Source organism: Tauraco erythrolophus, chromosome 9 (assembly GCF_009769465.1).
Source record: "Tauraco erythrolophus isolate bTauEry1 chromosome 9, bTauEry1.pri, whole genome shotgun sequence".
Lineage (NCBI taxonomy): Eukaryota > Metazoa > Chordata > Aves > Musophagiformes > Musophagidae > Tauraco > Tauraco erythrolophus.
The window spans coordinates 23,609,502-23,626,122 of NC_141473.1; the positions used below are offsets into that span (position 1 = coordinate 23,609,502).

Here is a 16,621-nt window from a genome sequence, read left to right on the forward strand (position 1 = left end):
AGAAGGCGTTCGGCGATGCTGGAAAGCCCAGCACAGCAGGCTCTCGGTCCGCAAACGCAGCTGGAAGCACGGAGCCGGGAAGAAACTCCCGCTGCCGGGCCTGGAGGGCCAGCACCGCCAGGTTTTTCACAAAGCACCTGGATGAATTCCTTTTCTTCTAGCTGGCAGGAGAAGCGGTACCTTTTATTGGATCAATTGACCTTGCTGGGAAAAAGAAAGCAGATTGCCTTTCAGGCACATAAACGCTTATTCCAGGTCTGTCTTCCAGGAGCTACCACAAGATCTGTCATTCACTGGCTGTAAATCTCACACGTCCAGCAGTTTCCTGTGTCCCAGACATTCCTAGTTCTACTTAGTTTTTTTTTCTCTCCATATCCCATATATATATTAGTTTTATTTCATCCTTTTATTTCCTTTCTTGCATTTTTTTTTTTTACATTTTCAAAACCAAAACCTGGACAGCAGTACATGTCAGGAAAGATTCTATTTCTCACATCTTTCTATCCGTGTATCTGAAGCATTCATGATGATCCGCACGGTGTAAGTGACTTCTTGTTAAACGCATAAAATGGCAAAAATGCCTCATACACAGTTGGTCCAAAAAGCAGGAGTCTGCTGTAGTAGCGCCGAGCAACATCTCTCTTTATGCAAACGTTTGCAATACGCGCTTGTAAGCTGGGGCATCGCTATTAAATATTTCCGATTTTCCTCAACAAATTGTGGTACGGAAGTTGCATTACGTGGCGACGCCTGCACAGGGATTATGCCTTGTAAGCTTTTCCCTTATCAATTGAGCTGCCTTAGTCCCTGCCATGGGTGTTTGAATATCCTGCGCCCAGTACAAAGAACTAGGTAACAGTGAATCCAGGACTAACTACCTTGTTATGCGCCTTGATTTAATAGTCAAAGAATTAGATGATCTTGACCTGGCCCTGGAAACAGCCAAAACAAACTTTTCCAAAAATAATCTAGCTAAGGGTGTATCCTCACAGTATAAATTTCATAAGGGCTTTTACAAGTTTCGACACTGTTTTCTATGAACAAATGTAATACAGATCTTCATCTTTTATACAGAATATTAGGGCTAGCATTTTCAGTCAAAGTCATCTGGAAAAATAGTGACCACACGATTGTACATACTTGTGTGGAGAGGCCTGGTAGGAGATAACAGAAGACCCTTTGGAACATCCTATCAGCATTTGCAATGAAAGCAGTCAGCCATTGATCTCAACAGTAAACACTGAATTACAGGGGAAAAAAAAAAAAAAAAGGCACCAAAACCCACCACCTCTTCAGTAAAACCCTGTTCCAAGTTATGACTGCTACATTCCCACTGAAGTCTGAGGGGTTAGGGTACTGCGACAACAGAAATCTGCCTTCTAGATCAAAATGCCTTTTACTGGGGCTTTCAAATGCATTCTCTATTTTTTGACAGATCTCTCACTGGTCATCAGAAGAAATGGAACTGGTACATACACGAATTGTGAAGAGCTAAATAAATTGTTTTGAGACATACTATGACAATTTAAAATTTTCAACACTTGTCTGAGCCAGTTAGTTTATACCATTTGGGGTTTGCTAGGGTTTGAGGGTATTTTTTTATTTCCACAGCCATCCTTTGTTCAGTACATTTCTCTATTTTCCCTTCATAAATGAATGTAGAACTCTGAGCATGAAAGGATCTGTTACCCTAAGTACGCCAGCCCGCGTACGTGTCTCTCCGTTAACTTTTCACTGCAAGTTATTATGTGAAGTTACTTTTACTTTAGATTGGAATTCTGTATTTCCACATAGTGATTGAAAAGCACATGACAGTCCCCAATGTGCCATTTTTGAATGTCTGATGATAACTTATATTGCCACTCTAACTTTAGAGAAGGTACATTATTCTATCAGTGTAGGATGTAACTAACAGTACACATCATTGTTTTTCAGTAGTAGTTGGATTTTCACTCTAGCATTACCTCACTAGTCCCATGTGTCAGTGTTATGTCTCTAATAATTAAGGTAGCTCCATAAAACATTATGCAAAAGCAGGGAAGGGCTTGAATTCCTCTTGCTAATATGAAGCTGAATCAGCTGACGCATTACACTGGGAATTGGCTGCTGACAGCAACCGTCTTTCATCTACTGGCAATCCCAAACGCGCAGGAAGCAGATGAGGAGCATCTAAGACATTCCATTAAAACTAAATGAGGGAACTATCACTTTATTTAATAGAAAAAAAAGCACCAAAAATAAACAAAAAAACCCAAACAAACCAAAAACTGAAAGCATTGCCTATGACTACATCATGTAAAGTCTTGGAGAGAAAGTAGAACATATGGATCCTGAAAAACAGAGATAACCAATAGACAAAAAAAAAGTGTTGGTAACTTGACTGTGAAAGAAGGTTAAGTGGGAGCTCTGTGAGCACAACGATGACTGGAGACATAGACTTGAAATTCCAGGCAAGGAAATGGACTTCTGTCCTTTGATCCCAAAATTATTCAGAAAATGAGACCTGATACTCAATTTTTCCTAAATAAACATGATTATATAAAATAAACACTAAGTTCAGTGACTGATCTTTCTCTTGGCAGAAATAACTGAAAGACTCTACTAACTTTTTAGACAGAATGCACAGTAGAAAATTATTCTTATAATAATGAAATAAAAATGTCAGATTCAATCCCATGAAATTACCAGATAAACTTACATCCTGAAATGATGAATCAAATAAATTGTACATATTTTACCTGTAATGCAATGTAAGAAATACTTTTTTTCTTAGAGCAAGAGACTATGTTGCTTCCAGTAATACAAGCACGATGAGAAGATAGCTACCGATAAAGAAATTATACATCATCTGTGAAAATGCAGCTGACATGACAGCAAATGCAATAATACTGACTCAGTCACACGTAAGGACTATAAAGAGAAATCATACAAGAGCAGAGCCAGGAGGTTAATTGTATTCACCACCAAAGTCAGATGCAGGGAAACCAAGTGAGAAAAATTGTAAAATCAGAAGGTCCTGAGTTACCACGCTGATCCATGCTCATGTACAGATGTGTCTTCTCTTTCTTTTCTAGACAGACAGCTTTTACTGTAATGGGGTAGTATCTAAACATAGAATCATAGAATGGTTAGGGTTGGAAGGGACCTCAAAGATCATCTAGTTCCAACCCCCCTGCCATAGGCAGGGACACCCTCCACTACACCAGGTTGCCCAAAGCCTCATCCAACCTGGCCTTGAACACTTCCAGGGATGGGGCATCTGTAACTTCTCTGGGCAATCTGTTCCAGTACCTCACCACCCTCACAGTGAAAAATTTCTTCCTTATATCCAATCTAAATCTGCCCTCTTTCAGTTTAAATCCATTGCCCCTTGTCCTATCTTAATCATCTCCCTAGATGGATGCTAAGTTTTCAAGGTACCATTAATATGTGTCACTGGTAACTATCGTCCGGTAAAAGTAAACTGATAATTTGTGAAACAATATTAATTATGAAGGTTTTTATTTTTATCTAGTCATTCAGCAAGGAAAAACACTTTTGTAGCTTGGACACATCTGCTCCAAGCACTTTCACATGATTGATTTTCTTATCATGACACAAAAAAATTCATACGATCTTCTTATTAAGTGGGCTTTGTGTGAGCCAATCCCTGATCTTTGACTTTGGAGATATAGGCTATCCATTTTCTCACTACAGACACTCAGCATGCCATCCAGCAGCTTGATGTCAACATATTAAAAGGTTATCACAGTTGACAGTTTTGAAGCACAACTGCAGCTCCATATTAAGCTGCCCAATTTTAAAGGTCACAATGTAAAGGCATAATAGGCAGGTCTTAAAGAGCCTTGCTTGCTTCAGCTGAATCTGCAGCTATGTCAATTTAAGCACCGACAGTAGTACGATGCAAACAAAAATGAGATCAGTCACTCTCTAACAACACCTCTGACATTAGACTTCTCCATGACACATCAAAGCTCCAGGAACAGAACCATTTTAAAGCTTTATGCAATTTGACCCAGGCACACCTACAAGAAATGAAGGCTGCATGGTGATAGCCTAAGGATTGGAGATCCAGGTTTTACTGGTACATAGACTAGAAAGTGCTTTTATGAAGAGATAAAATCGGTTCATATTCTCATGCATTAGGTCTCCTTTGTAGGTTTGACAGGTGTTCTCCACTTATGTAAAAGAAGCAAATTGCTAACACATGGGTAGAATGTATTATCTTTTTATTGAGCTGCTCTTTTCATAGTCGGGAGCCTGTCTTCAATAACTGAGTCAAAACTGCTAATCAACTGATGATGCCCTCAGCTAACAAAGCAGAGAAAACTCCAAAAGCTACCAGCCATGATAAAAATCAGTTTTTATGTTAAGATTACTTTAACTGGTAACCCAAATATGGGAAAGAGTGTGTCAGGAGCCCAAAGTGGATCTATAAAAGAGTAAAGATGATTGCACTCCAGGTAGTAACCCCCACTGAACTTTTCTCTCTGCTACCTCTGGGAAACAACTACCCGGAAACGTTCTCAATTGTTCACCTGATCAACAAAAGCAATGCCAGAGAACTGATGCAGTTTTTGACTGGCAGTTTCACTGGACTAAGCATTTTATCAGGAGGCAAGACTTCTGGATCTTTCAGTGTTTATACATGTGTATACATACACATGCAGCTTACTCACAGGAAAAGAACCCCTTGAGAGCAAAAAACCCCAAACATTTAAAAGATTCCTGAAACTATCCCTTAAAGTTTGTCAAACTAATATTAAAAACTGTGATAAAAGGTTTTGAACTAAAGACACTTAGAGGCAAATGTTACTATGGCATACAGCCAAGAAAGGGAAAAAGAAAGCTCCAAAAGAATCTAATCTCCTTACAAGTTATCAAAGGTATAAATGCTTCATTTTACAACCATATCTGCTCCACCCACACAGGTTTGTTGCTTGAGAGTGAACACGAGACATCACAAGTAATAGGTAAATTATATCCAAGAAGTCAATTTGTTGGGTAACTATTAAGCCTTGGACAGAGGTAACGAGCGTTTGCTCTCTACGTGGTACTTGGCAACCACTTAACTCTTCTGTGCGTCGCTGGCAACAAAGATCTGGAAAACACGGCTAACAGCACTTTCCTGCCTCATCGGGCAAATAACGTTAAGGGCTGCCTAACCTTCGCATACAGCACTACCGGATAACCTTCCTCACTGCAGCCCGCTGTGTTTACCACAGCGCCATACAGCTGCAGGGCAGCAGAAGGAGCACTGCTGCCTCTACTTTCGCTGCGGGCAGGCCAAGGCAGCAGCAGCGACCAGCCGCCGCGGCCAGGAGCGCGCCGCCGCCACCACCTCGGCAGCCGCCCTCACCGCGCAGCAACACAGGCCCGAAGCACGACCGGGAACGCGCCAGAGCGAGGCCGCCAGCTGAGGCGGCCCAAGGATGCAGCAACACCCCGGCGCCACTCAGGTGGCCACGGGAAGCTCCGGGACTCCCGGCCCGGCTCAGCCACTGCCAAGCGCCGGCAGCACTCCGCCCTGCACCGGGCCGCCCGGACAACCGCGGGGCGATGCACAAACACAAACCCCGCCTCCTTTTCCACAGCCTGCAGGGTGGCTAGCGGCGCCACAGCCAATAAATGGGCCTTCCCGCCTTGACAGACAGACAGTAAGAGTGGTGCCAGCCAATGAGAGAACAGAGAGGCACAGAGGCGGAGGATGCGAGAACCCAATCGGAAAACTTTCCGGCCCCGAGAGGAACAAGATCAAGTTTCAGTCCCAGACAGTGTGCTCTCTCTCCAATCAGAGCGTTTTCCCTCATCGCTCTCTCCAGATTGGTTAACAGAGGGCAGGCGGGCCTTAGCGTACCCGTTTCCCCAATGGGAAGGTAGCACTGCGTGACAGGCGTTCGGATCTGCCAATTATTGCCGGCGCGGACTCCCCCACCTCTCTCTTGCAAAATGGCGGCGACAGCTCCGGCTCCGGCTCCCGCTCCTCCTGCGGCCACCCCGGCGCAGAGCCCGACGGCGGCGCCCGCCACTCCGGCGGGAAACGCTCCCCCCAGCGCCGCGCCGCCCCAGCCCGCCACTCCGGCGCCGCCGCCGCCGGCCGCGCCGCTGTCGGCCGCGCTCTCAGGCCCCTTCCCCGGCGGCCGCGTGGTGCGGCTGCACCCGGTCGTGCTCGCCTCCATCGTGGACAGCTTCGAGCGGCGCAACGAGGGCGCAGCGCGGGTCATCGGGACGCTGCTGGGTAAGAGCTGCCGTCCCGCGCCCCGCCCGCCGCCAGCCTGGGGGCGAGCAGCCGGCCGCCCCCACGGCGCCCCCCTAACCGCGCTGCCCTCCTGCAGGGACTGTGGACAAGCACTCGGTGGAGGTCACCAACTGCTTCTCCGTCCCTCACAACGAGTCCGAGGATGAGGTACGGAGCGCGGGACCGCACGGCAACCCCCGGCGGCGGGTGGGCGGGTGGAGTGGGCCCGCCTCCCGGAGGACTCCGCGCCCGGTCCCGCCAAGCCCGCCCGGGCTGTGCCGCGGAGCGGGCGCCGGGTGTCGGCGGGGCGGCGACTGCCGAGGGGTGCGACCCCTGCGCTCCCTCGGATGGCTGCGTTAGGGCTTGTGCCTGTGTTGTCCTCCACTAAGGGTTAAGCATCCGTGTAACCAGCTGACATGGTCCTGTCCTGTTTCTCAGGTGGCAGTCGATATGGAATTTGCCAAAAACATGTATGAGTTGCACAAGAAGGTGTCTCCTAGTGAGATCATCTTGGGCTGGTAAGTTCTTCTTCCACAGGAACATGCAAGCAGTTGGGTTGGTCCCTTAGACTACTTAAAATATATAATTCTCCTTGTCACAGGTTGAGAAGCAGAAGCACAAGCACTAATGCTTGTGACAGTAAGATCTGGCAACTCTTGTTATATAGTCAGTTATAAAGGTCCTGCAGTTCCTAATAGGAAGAGACAGCATTGGAGACTGACAGGGTTTGGTTTTGATTGTATCTAGAACAGGTATCACAGAAAAGCGACGAGTTAGAGACTACTTGCACAGATTTGTTAGAACTACTCAGCCACCTGTAATACAACCTGCACCACGGAAGATAACTGCTTAGAAAGAAGGGAGAACACAAAAGAGTGTACTGTAGGCCTTCACAAGTACTGAAGGCCTCTGGAGGAATCGGTCATATCAGCTTGAGCATGCAGAAGTTCTCTGCTGAAAAAAGGTGGAAGTACTTTGTGTGGGATGCCAAGCAAGATCAGTAGGGTGTTACGGGAACAGAGTCAGTGTCTGAGTGTGTGGATAGATAGCATTATTAATCTTTTCATGCCTCTGATGCTACAAAATAGCCTAGTTATGTTCTTGTGAAGCAAACTTCCTCGACAACCTTTTAATGGCACAGCAAAGTGCAGTTCTAATGACAGGAGTTTTCCTCTGTGTGAGAAGCTAATTGCAGTGCAGCTAAAAGAGCTAGATTAACAAGTTCTACCTGGTGCAGAGAGATGTTTGATTTATGGAAGATCTACTTGGTTGGTCCACACTTGTTTGGCGTGCTTTGGCTTACACAGAAATAAAGAGTTGGTCCAGAGCACAGTGACAGATAACTGAATCTTGGGTGTCTGATGTCAACTCTACTGATGCTTTATGGCTGGTACTACAGCACTGGCCCTCTGCATGTTTCAGGCATATGTGGGCTCAGCCTGTGATTCTTAGAATTCTAGGACAGCTGGCCATAAACTACGAATTTCCTAGTTAAAACTCTAGTATTTAGCATGCTTCTGCAGCTCAGTGTTTGGAAATCAGTGTTTTAGGATACAAACCTGTTAAATACCAACAATACCAAACATTGGGCACTTGAATATTGGAAGAATGGCTCCTCAATGTCTGCTCTTTTGAAGGTATGCAACAGGTCATGACATCACTGAACACTCTGTCCTGATCCATGAGTATTACAGCCGGGAAGCGCACAATCCAATCCACCTCACTGTGGACACGAGTCTCCAGAATTCACGAATGAGCATCAAAGCCTACGTCAGGTAGTCGGGGGTGCTGTGTTTCTGGGAGGGGAGATATCTGAATTACTGAGAGAGACCACATCAGGGTGATGAGAAGGGTAGTGGGCTGCAGTGTCTCATTTCGCATAATATTGTGCAGTAGCTAAAACACAGGAATGGGCCAGGGATCATAGAATGAATCATAGAATCATAGAATGGTTAGAGTTGGAAGGCACCTCAAAGATCATCTAGTTGCAACCCCCCTGCCATGGGCAGGGACACCCTCCACTACACCAGGTTGCCCAAAGCCTCATCCAACCTGGCCTTGAACACTTCCAGGGATGGGGCATCTGTAACTTCTCTGGGCAACCTGTTCCACTGCCTCACCACCCTCTGAGTGAAAAATTTCTTCCTTATATCTAATCTAAATCTACCCTCTTTCAGTTTAAAGCCATTGCCCCTTGTCCTGTCACTACACGCCCTTGTAAAATCATGGCTTACTTCCCACTGGAATGTCTTGACCATCGTATGTAAGCTGAAAGACCTAACCTTTCATAAGCTGGTACCTCGTTGGGGTGGGGAGCTGTGGCTTAATTAACTTTAACAGCGTTCTGAACATCTTTGTGACATTCATAGGATTCATATAGCTAGCACTAATGTCACTAACTTCCATCACACTGAATGCCACACTGAATGCCAGCCTGTAGTCACTGGGCTTTATTGCTCAGCAGATTATTTATACAAGCTGGAGGATTAGTGTAGTTGAAACATGACTGAAACAGCATCTTCTTGATCAGTCTTTCTTCCCCTTAACCCCTTCCATTTTTATCAATTAATAACGGAGACTAAATGTTGAGAAATGAGACTATTCCACCGCACTGTTCTTCCCAGTACCGGCTAAAGAGCTCTCCTCTTTAAACGTTTCTTTGTAGAAGTCTACTGCTAAGAAGACTGTGCATCTTCAAAAAGGAAGCTGTTCCGTGACATCTTACTTAAAGCATAAACGAACCTCACATACTTTGAATAATAGAAATAATAAAGGTGTTGAGAGTGCTTTGTACTTCAATTTTTGTCATATTTATGTTTGCTCCTTAAGTGATTTCTCAAAGAGCATGGAGTATTTCAGGATAGAAGAATACCTGCTCTTTAAGCAAAAAGGAACTGTGGGTAAGAAGATAGTACTCGGCTCTTTATGCATTCAGGCTGAAAAACATCTGACTGGCTAGGAATATTCTTGGATGAAAATGAGCAATTAATAGTATGCCAGGACTGATTTCCTGTCCTCAGTTATCCTTGGTCTTAATATTGCTGATTTTGGTGAGAATGAGTAACCTACTCATGTTCACACTTCGGTGCTAAGAGAGATCATTGAGATGGAGATATATATTACTTCCTCCCTTAAATATGTCCGTGCTGAAAACATTTTGTTGTTCTTTTTTTTCTAGTGCCCCAATGGGAGTCCCTGGTAAAACTATGGGAGTGATGTTCACACCTCTAACAGTCAAATATGTTTATTATGATACAGAGCGGATAGGAGGTGAATGTTCTCTTCCTGTTTTGGTTATAACCATTGTGCTACTGTTTAAATGCTTTTTTACCCTGGTAAAATTGCCATTCTACTGGGAATTAGACTGTTGCTGAAGCGGTCATAAAAATCTTCAAAAAGTTAAGGATTTAAGCTGTGTTCTGTGGCAGTCAGTTTTTTATACTGATCCTGCTTTTGCTTTCAGTGGATCTTATCATGAAGACTTGTTTTAGCCCTAATCGAGTGATTGGCTTGTCCAGTGACTTACAGCAGGTGGGGTCAGCATCAGCCAGGATTCAAGATACCCTGACCATGGTGCTCCAGTATGCAGAGGATGTTTTGGTAAGGCCAGCTTTTTATGAGTCAGCAGACAAGTTTGATGTAAGATTGTGCATATTGTTCTTTTTATATATTCTCTTTCTGGGCTGTAAACTTACTAAGTTTTACTCACGTAGAAGTGTATGTTTCTTATGCCTAGTCTGGCAAAGTGGCTGCTGACAACACTGTCGGACGATTCCTGATGGATCTTATTAACCAGGTGCCAAAGATTTCACCAGAGGACTTTGAGACAATGTTGAACAGCAATATCAATGTAAGTTCATCATCTAATTTTTTCAGTGTATTGCCAGCAATTTTGAAAATTTGTCATACAAACACAAATTTGTCTGTGGTCAAAACAATCTATCTTTTCATACTAACATGTTAATAAAAAATACAGCCCTTTCTTGTCAGTAATTTCATGCTTTAAGAGCTAAAGGTAGTAAAGGAGCTCATCATAATAATCTTGCAAGCAACTGCAAATGAGAGAATAAGCTTTAAACACTTGGGAATTATGCAAGAAATCTGAAAGCCAGCACCAATTTTTCCTATTACCAAGCTTAAAGCCATATGGATTTCAAGGATAACTGGTGACTTGCCAGCTTCCTTTGCCTGAGCTGAAGTTCTGTCTCCTTATGTAACACTTAGGACATGAACAAGGTTTTAGTGTGCTACCTTATTTCTGTAACAGATTTTTAGAAAGCAAAAACTAGGTTTCTGAATGTGTTGTTCACTCACAGTCTGTAAGACCAGAACTAATTTTTAATTTTGCTTATACCCTTTGACTTGCCTGGTTAACATGGGTGAACTCAGAGTTAAAATTTCACAAGCAGTGTTTCATATTCAGGGAATACCAAAACCACCTTCCTGCAAGGGAAGCATTCCTCAAGGGTAGGACTTTCAGGACTAACGGTATTTCTAGTAGCTGATTATAAACTGCTTTACAGGTGTTAACAATTCAACTCTGTAATAGGCTACCACCTTTGTTAATATTTCTGATCACTGGTGGCTTTTTTCCCCCTCTCAGGACCTCCTGATGGTAACCTACTTGGCAAACCTCACTCAGTCACAGATTGCGCTCAACGAAAAACTTCTGAGTTTATAAAGAAACTTCTGCCACCCTACACTTCAAAGAGCCTGAAGAATGAGCAGATACACTTTTCTGTGGTGGTGTTACAAATTTCCTTGAACTGTAATTTAATTACCTATATGATTTGGTTTACATCTGTATTTCCATTGCCCTGAAAAATCCCTAACATGGTTTAGGAAATGAGTGGGAACAGCTGCAGTTCAGTTGCGCCCAATATTTTAAAATGGAATACGTGAATCTTTTGTCTCCTGGGTTTATCTACTTGTATAACAAAATACAGGTGTATTGTAAGAATGTGTTTGAAATAAAAGTTCCATTGCAAGGGCAAGAATGGCTTCTGTCCAGAAAAAACTGTTCTCATTTATTGTATAATGAATTCACTTTTGAAAGAAAGAGGGAATAACATGGCATCAGGAAAGAAAACTAGAGCAGATGCAAGTCAACTCACAATTCTGCAAACTTTTTTGCATTTTTTTTCTTCCAACTGTTAAAGCACACTGAAAGTGTGTTTTTTTGTGTTGCGCAAAACATGCTTTTCCATGGGGTGGTGGTGCTGTGTACATGCCCTTCTTCAGCTTGGTACTGACAAGAGTATGAGCAAATTCAGTTTACATTATGGTATGATTTCTGTGCATACCTGAGTCTCTGGGAAAGGAAATCAAGGTCAGTAGCATTAGCCCCTCATAAAGAGGGGGTTCATAAACTCAAACTAGCAACTGAGTTCATGGTTAAAGGGCTTGAAAAGCATTAGTGGCTGAACAAGTGTGGCTACTGGAGTTTCCGTCTTTGCAAAACAAGAAAAGCCAAGGAAAACTTCATGAAGTTTTGAGGTTAAAAGTTGGGTGTCATCAAATAGGAATTTTCTGGCTTATGACCTTGTACTGCAGCGAAAATTATGTGAACAGAAACTTCCCATTTTCTCCCCAAAACCTATTTCATGTTAAATGAATTCTAGCTGTAAACAAGCCAATACCCATCTGAGCTGTAACTTTTTACAGTTTCAGCTAATAACACGACCTTTAGAAGTCTGTTCAGGTGTACTGAAGATGTTTTGCCTAACAGTAAAAGTGTCCCTGTTCTACAACGTAACTGTTTCCACCTCATTACTAATGATGATTTCTGATGCCTCACATCTGTTTTGGTAAATGAATTTGAAATGTTAGAGAATTCTGCAAAGCCAGTGTTCCCCAAAACTATTTTTGTGCGAAGTTGCCAGGTAAATACAAGAGTGGGACTCAGGCTACAAATCTGTAGATCCTGTACTCATTCCAATCTGGAGAATTCCCCCAATGACTCAATGCTAAATTCTAATTGCAAGACAAGGTACATGAAAACTAAAGGTATAGCAAAGATTCTCATCTCTGAAAATATTATTCGTGAGCATTAAATAAGTGTTAAAACTCAGCTCTTGTTAGTCTAAATAAAAATGTTTTGTTTTCCCTTCTCTTATTTAAACTTAATATTCAAAACCTCAGCTGTTTAATTATTTCACAAATTTTCAGGTCAAGGTGGTTTCTAAAGTAAGCCTTGAAATAGGAAAAGAACAAGCAGCAAAGTCTCTCCATTACTACAAAAAAGTTGCAGGAGGGGAAAGTATAATATACTTTCCCTGATCTCTCCTCTGCAGTAAATTCTCACCATTCCCTGTTAGGAAAACTGATAAAATGCAAGAAGATTTGAAGGTGAATAGCTATGCTATTTAATAAGCTGCTGCACACAAAAATGCAAAGTTCTGAAAAGAAAGATCAATTTGTGATCATTGATACAGAAAAGGTATTGTGGAATTTGAGAGTCCTTGCAAGTACCTGAAGACTAATGATGATACATCGTAAGGGACTGAGGTTATGTCTTCCTAGGCAGAAGAGGTATCTGAAGAGGCCACAATCCATAGGTTCAGTTGTAAGCCAGACAGCACAGTGACAAATGCTTGGAAATGGAGTTGGAAACACTTTTAAAAACTCTGTATCTGATCCCATCCATTCTGTCCCATTTTACTGGGTGGCGGCACATTGTGAACCTTTGACTCTGGAATTGTGAATGCCTGACTTCAAATTTCAGTGGCCGCTCTTGCAAACGGCAACATTGCAAACACAAATGTTATGCATCGTTTTGCTTAATTGTAAAAGCCTGGGCTGTATTATTACCTAGGAGGCATTCCTTCTCTGGAGTTTGAAAAATATAGACAGGAATTCCTAAAGGTATTGTATTTTAATTGTTCCACTGTACATAAATCTATCTAAAAACTTTAAGTTCAATAGAAAATCTGGTGGGAAAAGCTTGAGAGTCAAGAAACATCAAGGATTTCAAGCTTTAACTTGCTATTGATTTGTAAACCACAGATTTCTTGGATTTATTAGGAGACTTTTTCCTTTTTGTTTGTTTGTTTAGGATGTGTTGCTCCAAATAACTTTGACAAAGTCAAGCTTTAAATAGTCAGGATAATTCTCTGGGTATGCCTTTGTATACATTATATGTTATATTTAGTCATATTAGTGCCCTCACTAATATAATAAAAAACTTTATCCTCTGTGACATGTTCAGCTTTTTTCTTTTCTTAGATGGATTCTCTGAAGGAGTACAGCTTTACTGGACATTACTGTATTACATGTTTATTTCTGGCAATGTGCGTTTTCCTGGTACGTTTTAGGCTTTAAATACCTTGCTTAAATGGCTGTTACCAGCTCCTAGCACTCAAGTATTTAATTGACCAGATAATGATCTTTTTGGTATCCTGGCTTAGTTGAGCTGATTTTGGGTTTTTACTTCATCATGAAGTTCTTTTCCACAGTATCCATAACAATATTCAGAACAGAGTTTACTGTTACAATTCTCTTGTTCTAAGTACACAGTATACATAGAACTGTTGTACTGTGTACTTAGAAAAGTTGGAGGAACATATAAAATCAGTCCACCTTGCTGCCATGGACCCTTCTCAGGCATGTAATCTCAATCAGCCTCAACAAAGGAACGGAGTTTCAGCAAAGCATCTCTTAGCAGAGACAATGGAACCTTGCGGTTTTTCAGTGAGCATGGTGACCTCTGACAACCTGCAATTTAATCAGCATGCTCGACACTTTGTTCTGACATCTTCCTCTGCTTGTTTGCATCTTTGAGCAAGTGCATGTAAAACCCATAAGCACACGAAAGTACCCTGTGTTACCTAGCGAAATCAATACTTGCAGGATGAACTATCTTTAACAGAAATGTCACCTTAAAACTGCAGGAGGGAGCTGGTAACGGTCCCATATTTTTTAACTGATGACAGTCTCAGCAGTAGGAAGGAGGTGGTGTACCACAATGGAAACTGGAGATACCTGATGGTAATTAGGTTCCCTGTGCTCTGTTGTGCTGCAAGGCCTGCACATGACTTTTAGGTGATTCTTCAAGAGATATTAGTGGATAGGCAGTACACAACAGTCAGATTTCCTATGACTGCTATCAGGTTCTTAGGATCAATGCTGCACAGAACAGTTCTGCTGGAGGTGGTGACTACGATTAGAGTAAGACCTAGAGGGAGTCCTTGCAGACTACTGTGTTACTGTTAGTTAGCTGCTCAAACTAAAAAACAACTGAAATTGATGTTCTAAATTTGTGTGACTGAAGAAAAGGGTTAATACCATGTGTTTCTATGGGTGGGGAAAAAGTTCGTGCTGCTGATTTGGTGTGTTTAACAGACACTTCATTGTTGCCATCTTCTCTAGTTCCCTGGGTCCACTAACTTTACCTTAGGTATCCTGAATCACAAATTCAGTACTTTCCTGTCTTGACCAACCATATCTTAAATTCTATTTTAAATATACCTAAATACAACTCCTTTCTCCTTACTAAAGTTCTTATTTTATGCTCTTCCTGGTATTTGTCCATAATCTGTTACAGGTAGCCATCATACTGTAGCCTTCATTTTACTAAACATATTAAGCTTTATATCCTTTCTTCTGACCTACTGTCTATGCTTTGATCACTTAGCTGCCCACTTTTAACTTAATTTCAGTCTTAAACTTGAGTTGGTAAAGACCATACCCATATCAGCGCACAGATCAATGAATTTAAGAATACATGAATACTTCACTGTTCTAAATTCCGTGTTTGCCTCTTGGTGTCTGTCACGTGGTGTGATGGAGCACCCCAATCTCTTGCCCCTCCTGTCATTTGCAGTTGAACTCCAATTTGCCAGGAAAATTATTAATTCAAATACATGACCTGGCATTATAACACTTTTTAATGAAAAAAAATCCAGATCCGCAATATTTCTGCGTGTTTGGGTTATTCTCAGTATTGGTGACACCTCACGGTTTTGTCAGCAAGTATCATTAGCTTAATCCTAACTTCTGTGCCCTACTCAGTTAAGAAAAAACTTGGAATTGATCCCAGACCAATTTATCAGAATTCTACAAATTCCCTTTTCAACACAGCCTTTGTTCTTTCTTAGAAGTTTTTTATCCTTGCTCATGCTAATTCCTGTCTTCTGAGGTTTAACTAATTATGGGTTCTTGTTAAGCCACCTGTGGACATCCAAGTGGTTTATACTGAATTCCTCATTTGGAATGTACATTGGTCAAACTGACCCAGTATTTCCAGTGACTGATCTTTGATAAACCATGTGCTTGGTTGTATGCCTTGGAAAGTGGAGATAAGACTAATTGTTCTATATTGTTGAGAATAACATACTTTTTATTTTGCTATCTGCAATTTGATAGTTAAAAAAAAATAAAATCCTTGCTGCCAGGATTACAATTTCATTTGCTGATTATTTCCGTGTACTAGGATGAAGGTCACTAAATTTGCCTTGTTGGTTGAGTCGTTTAAGTTTCTTGGCAGAATACTTAGGTCTGCTGCAAAGAGGAAGTCGTGTTTTGGTGTGTGATTTTGTGAACCTGTGGACATATGCCATCTATTAGTAACTAATCTGAAATGCATGGTTTTAATCCTAAAGACTAAAAAATTGATGGTGAAAAACGTTTGACTTTGCTGCTCTTTCAAGTAGTCTAGCAGAACAACCTGCTGTTCTCCTTCTGTGCTTTGAGGAAGGCTGAAGCTTCTATTTTTAGTGTGGTTCCACACAACAGAACTAGAGACCTTGGTGGCAGCTCAGTCCTAAGGTTTGTGTGAAATCTTGATGTTTGGACTACAGTGGGTGGAGCCCTAATATGACTCACTGGGTAGTGACTCTCACTTGAGCAGCTAACCAAACCCACGGCCGGCTCTTCCTGAACTTGCTCTGCTCCCTGTTCACATGGAAGGTTAACTCAACAGCTAATTTTGACTATCTGCATTTTAACTACTGCAGTCACAAGGCAGTGTACAGGAACAGTATTTTCAGTACATAATTTAGACTTGGATCACTGCTGTATCCTGTTGGTTTGTTATACTTTGACCTATGGTTCAAAGCTGACCAGATCTTGTTGCTTACGGCAAACTGTGGGAAAGTTTGGGGTTTTTATTTAACTGTATTGGCTGAAGTGGAACATCAAAAGTAATGCTTCATATTATTTAAGTGGGAAATAATGTTCCAACCAGGATACATAGCAAAGCGAAGCATCAATGCTTTAGTGACCTGTGTCACCAACAATAAAATACTTTGGGAAAAAAAAGTTTTGTTTCAGCTCTATTGATAGCACTCAGTTAGCATGACTCTGTAGTTGAGAGTCAAGTCCCTCCAGACCAGAATTCTGTCCAGTATCATGTCTTAGCAGAAGATGCAAGGATATTACAAAAGA

At 42.0% G+C, this 16,621-nt stretch overlaps 1 protein-coding gene across 1 annotated transcript; it reads left to right on the forward strand.

Moving 5' to 3' along the window:
- Window positions 1-5,949: 5,949 nt before the first annotated feature.
- EIF3F (eukaryotic translation initiation factor 3 subunit F) lies at window positions 5,950-12,325 on the forward strand. Its single transcript, XM_086616336.1, has 8 exons — window positions 5,950-6,238; window positions 6,336-6,406; window positions 6,677-6,756; window positions 7,876-8,013; window positions 9,417-9,508; window positions 9,702-9,838; window positions 9,975-10,088; window positions 10,842-12,325. Exons 1-8 carry the CDS (start codon window positions 5,950-5,952, stop codon window positions 10,917-10,919), a joined length of 999 nt encoding a protein of 332 aa, XP_086472462.1. The 3' UTR covers window positions 10,920-12,325.
- Window positions 12,326-16,621: the final 4,296 nt, after the last annotated feature.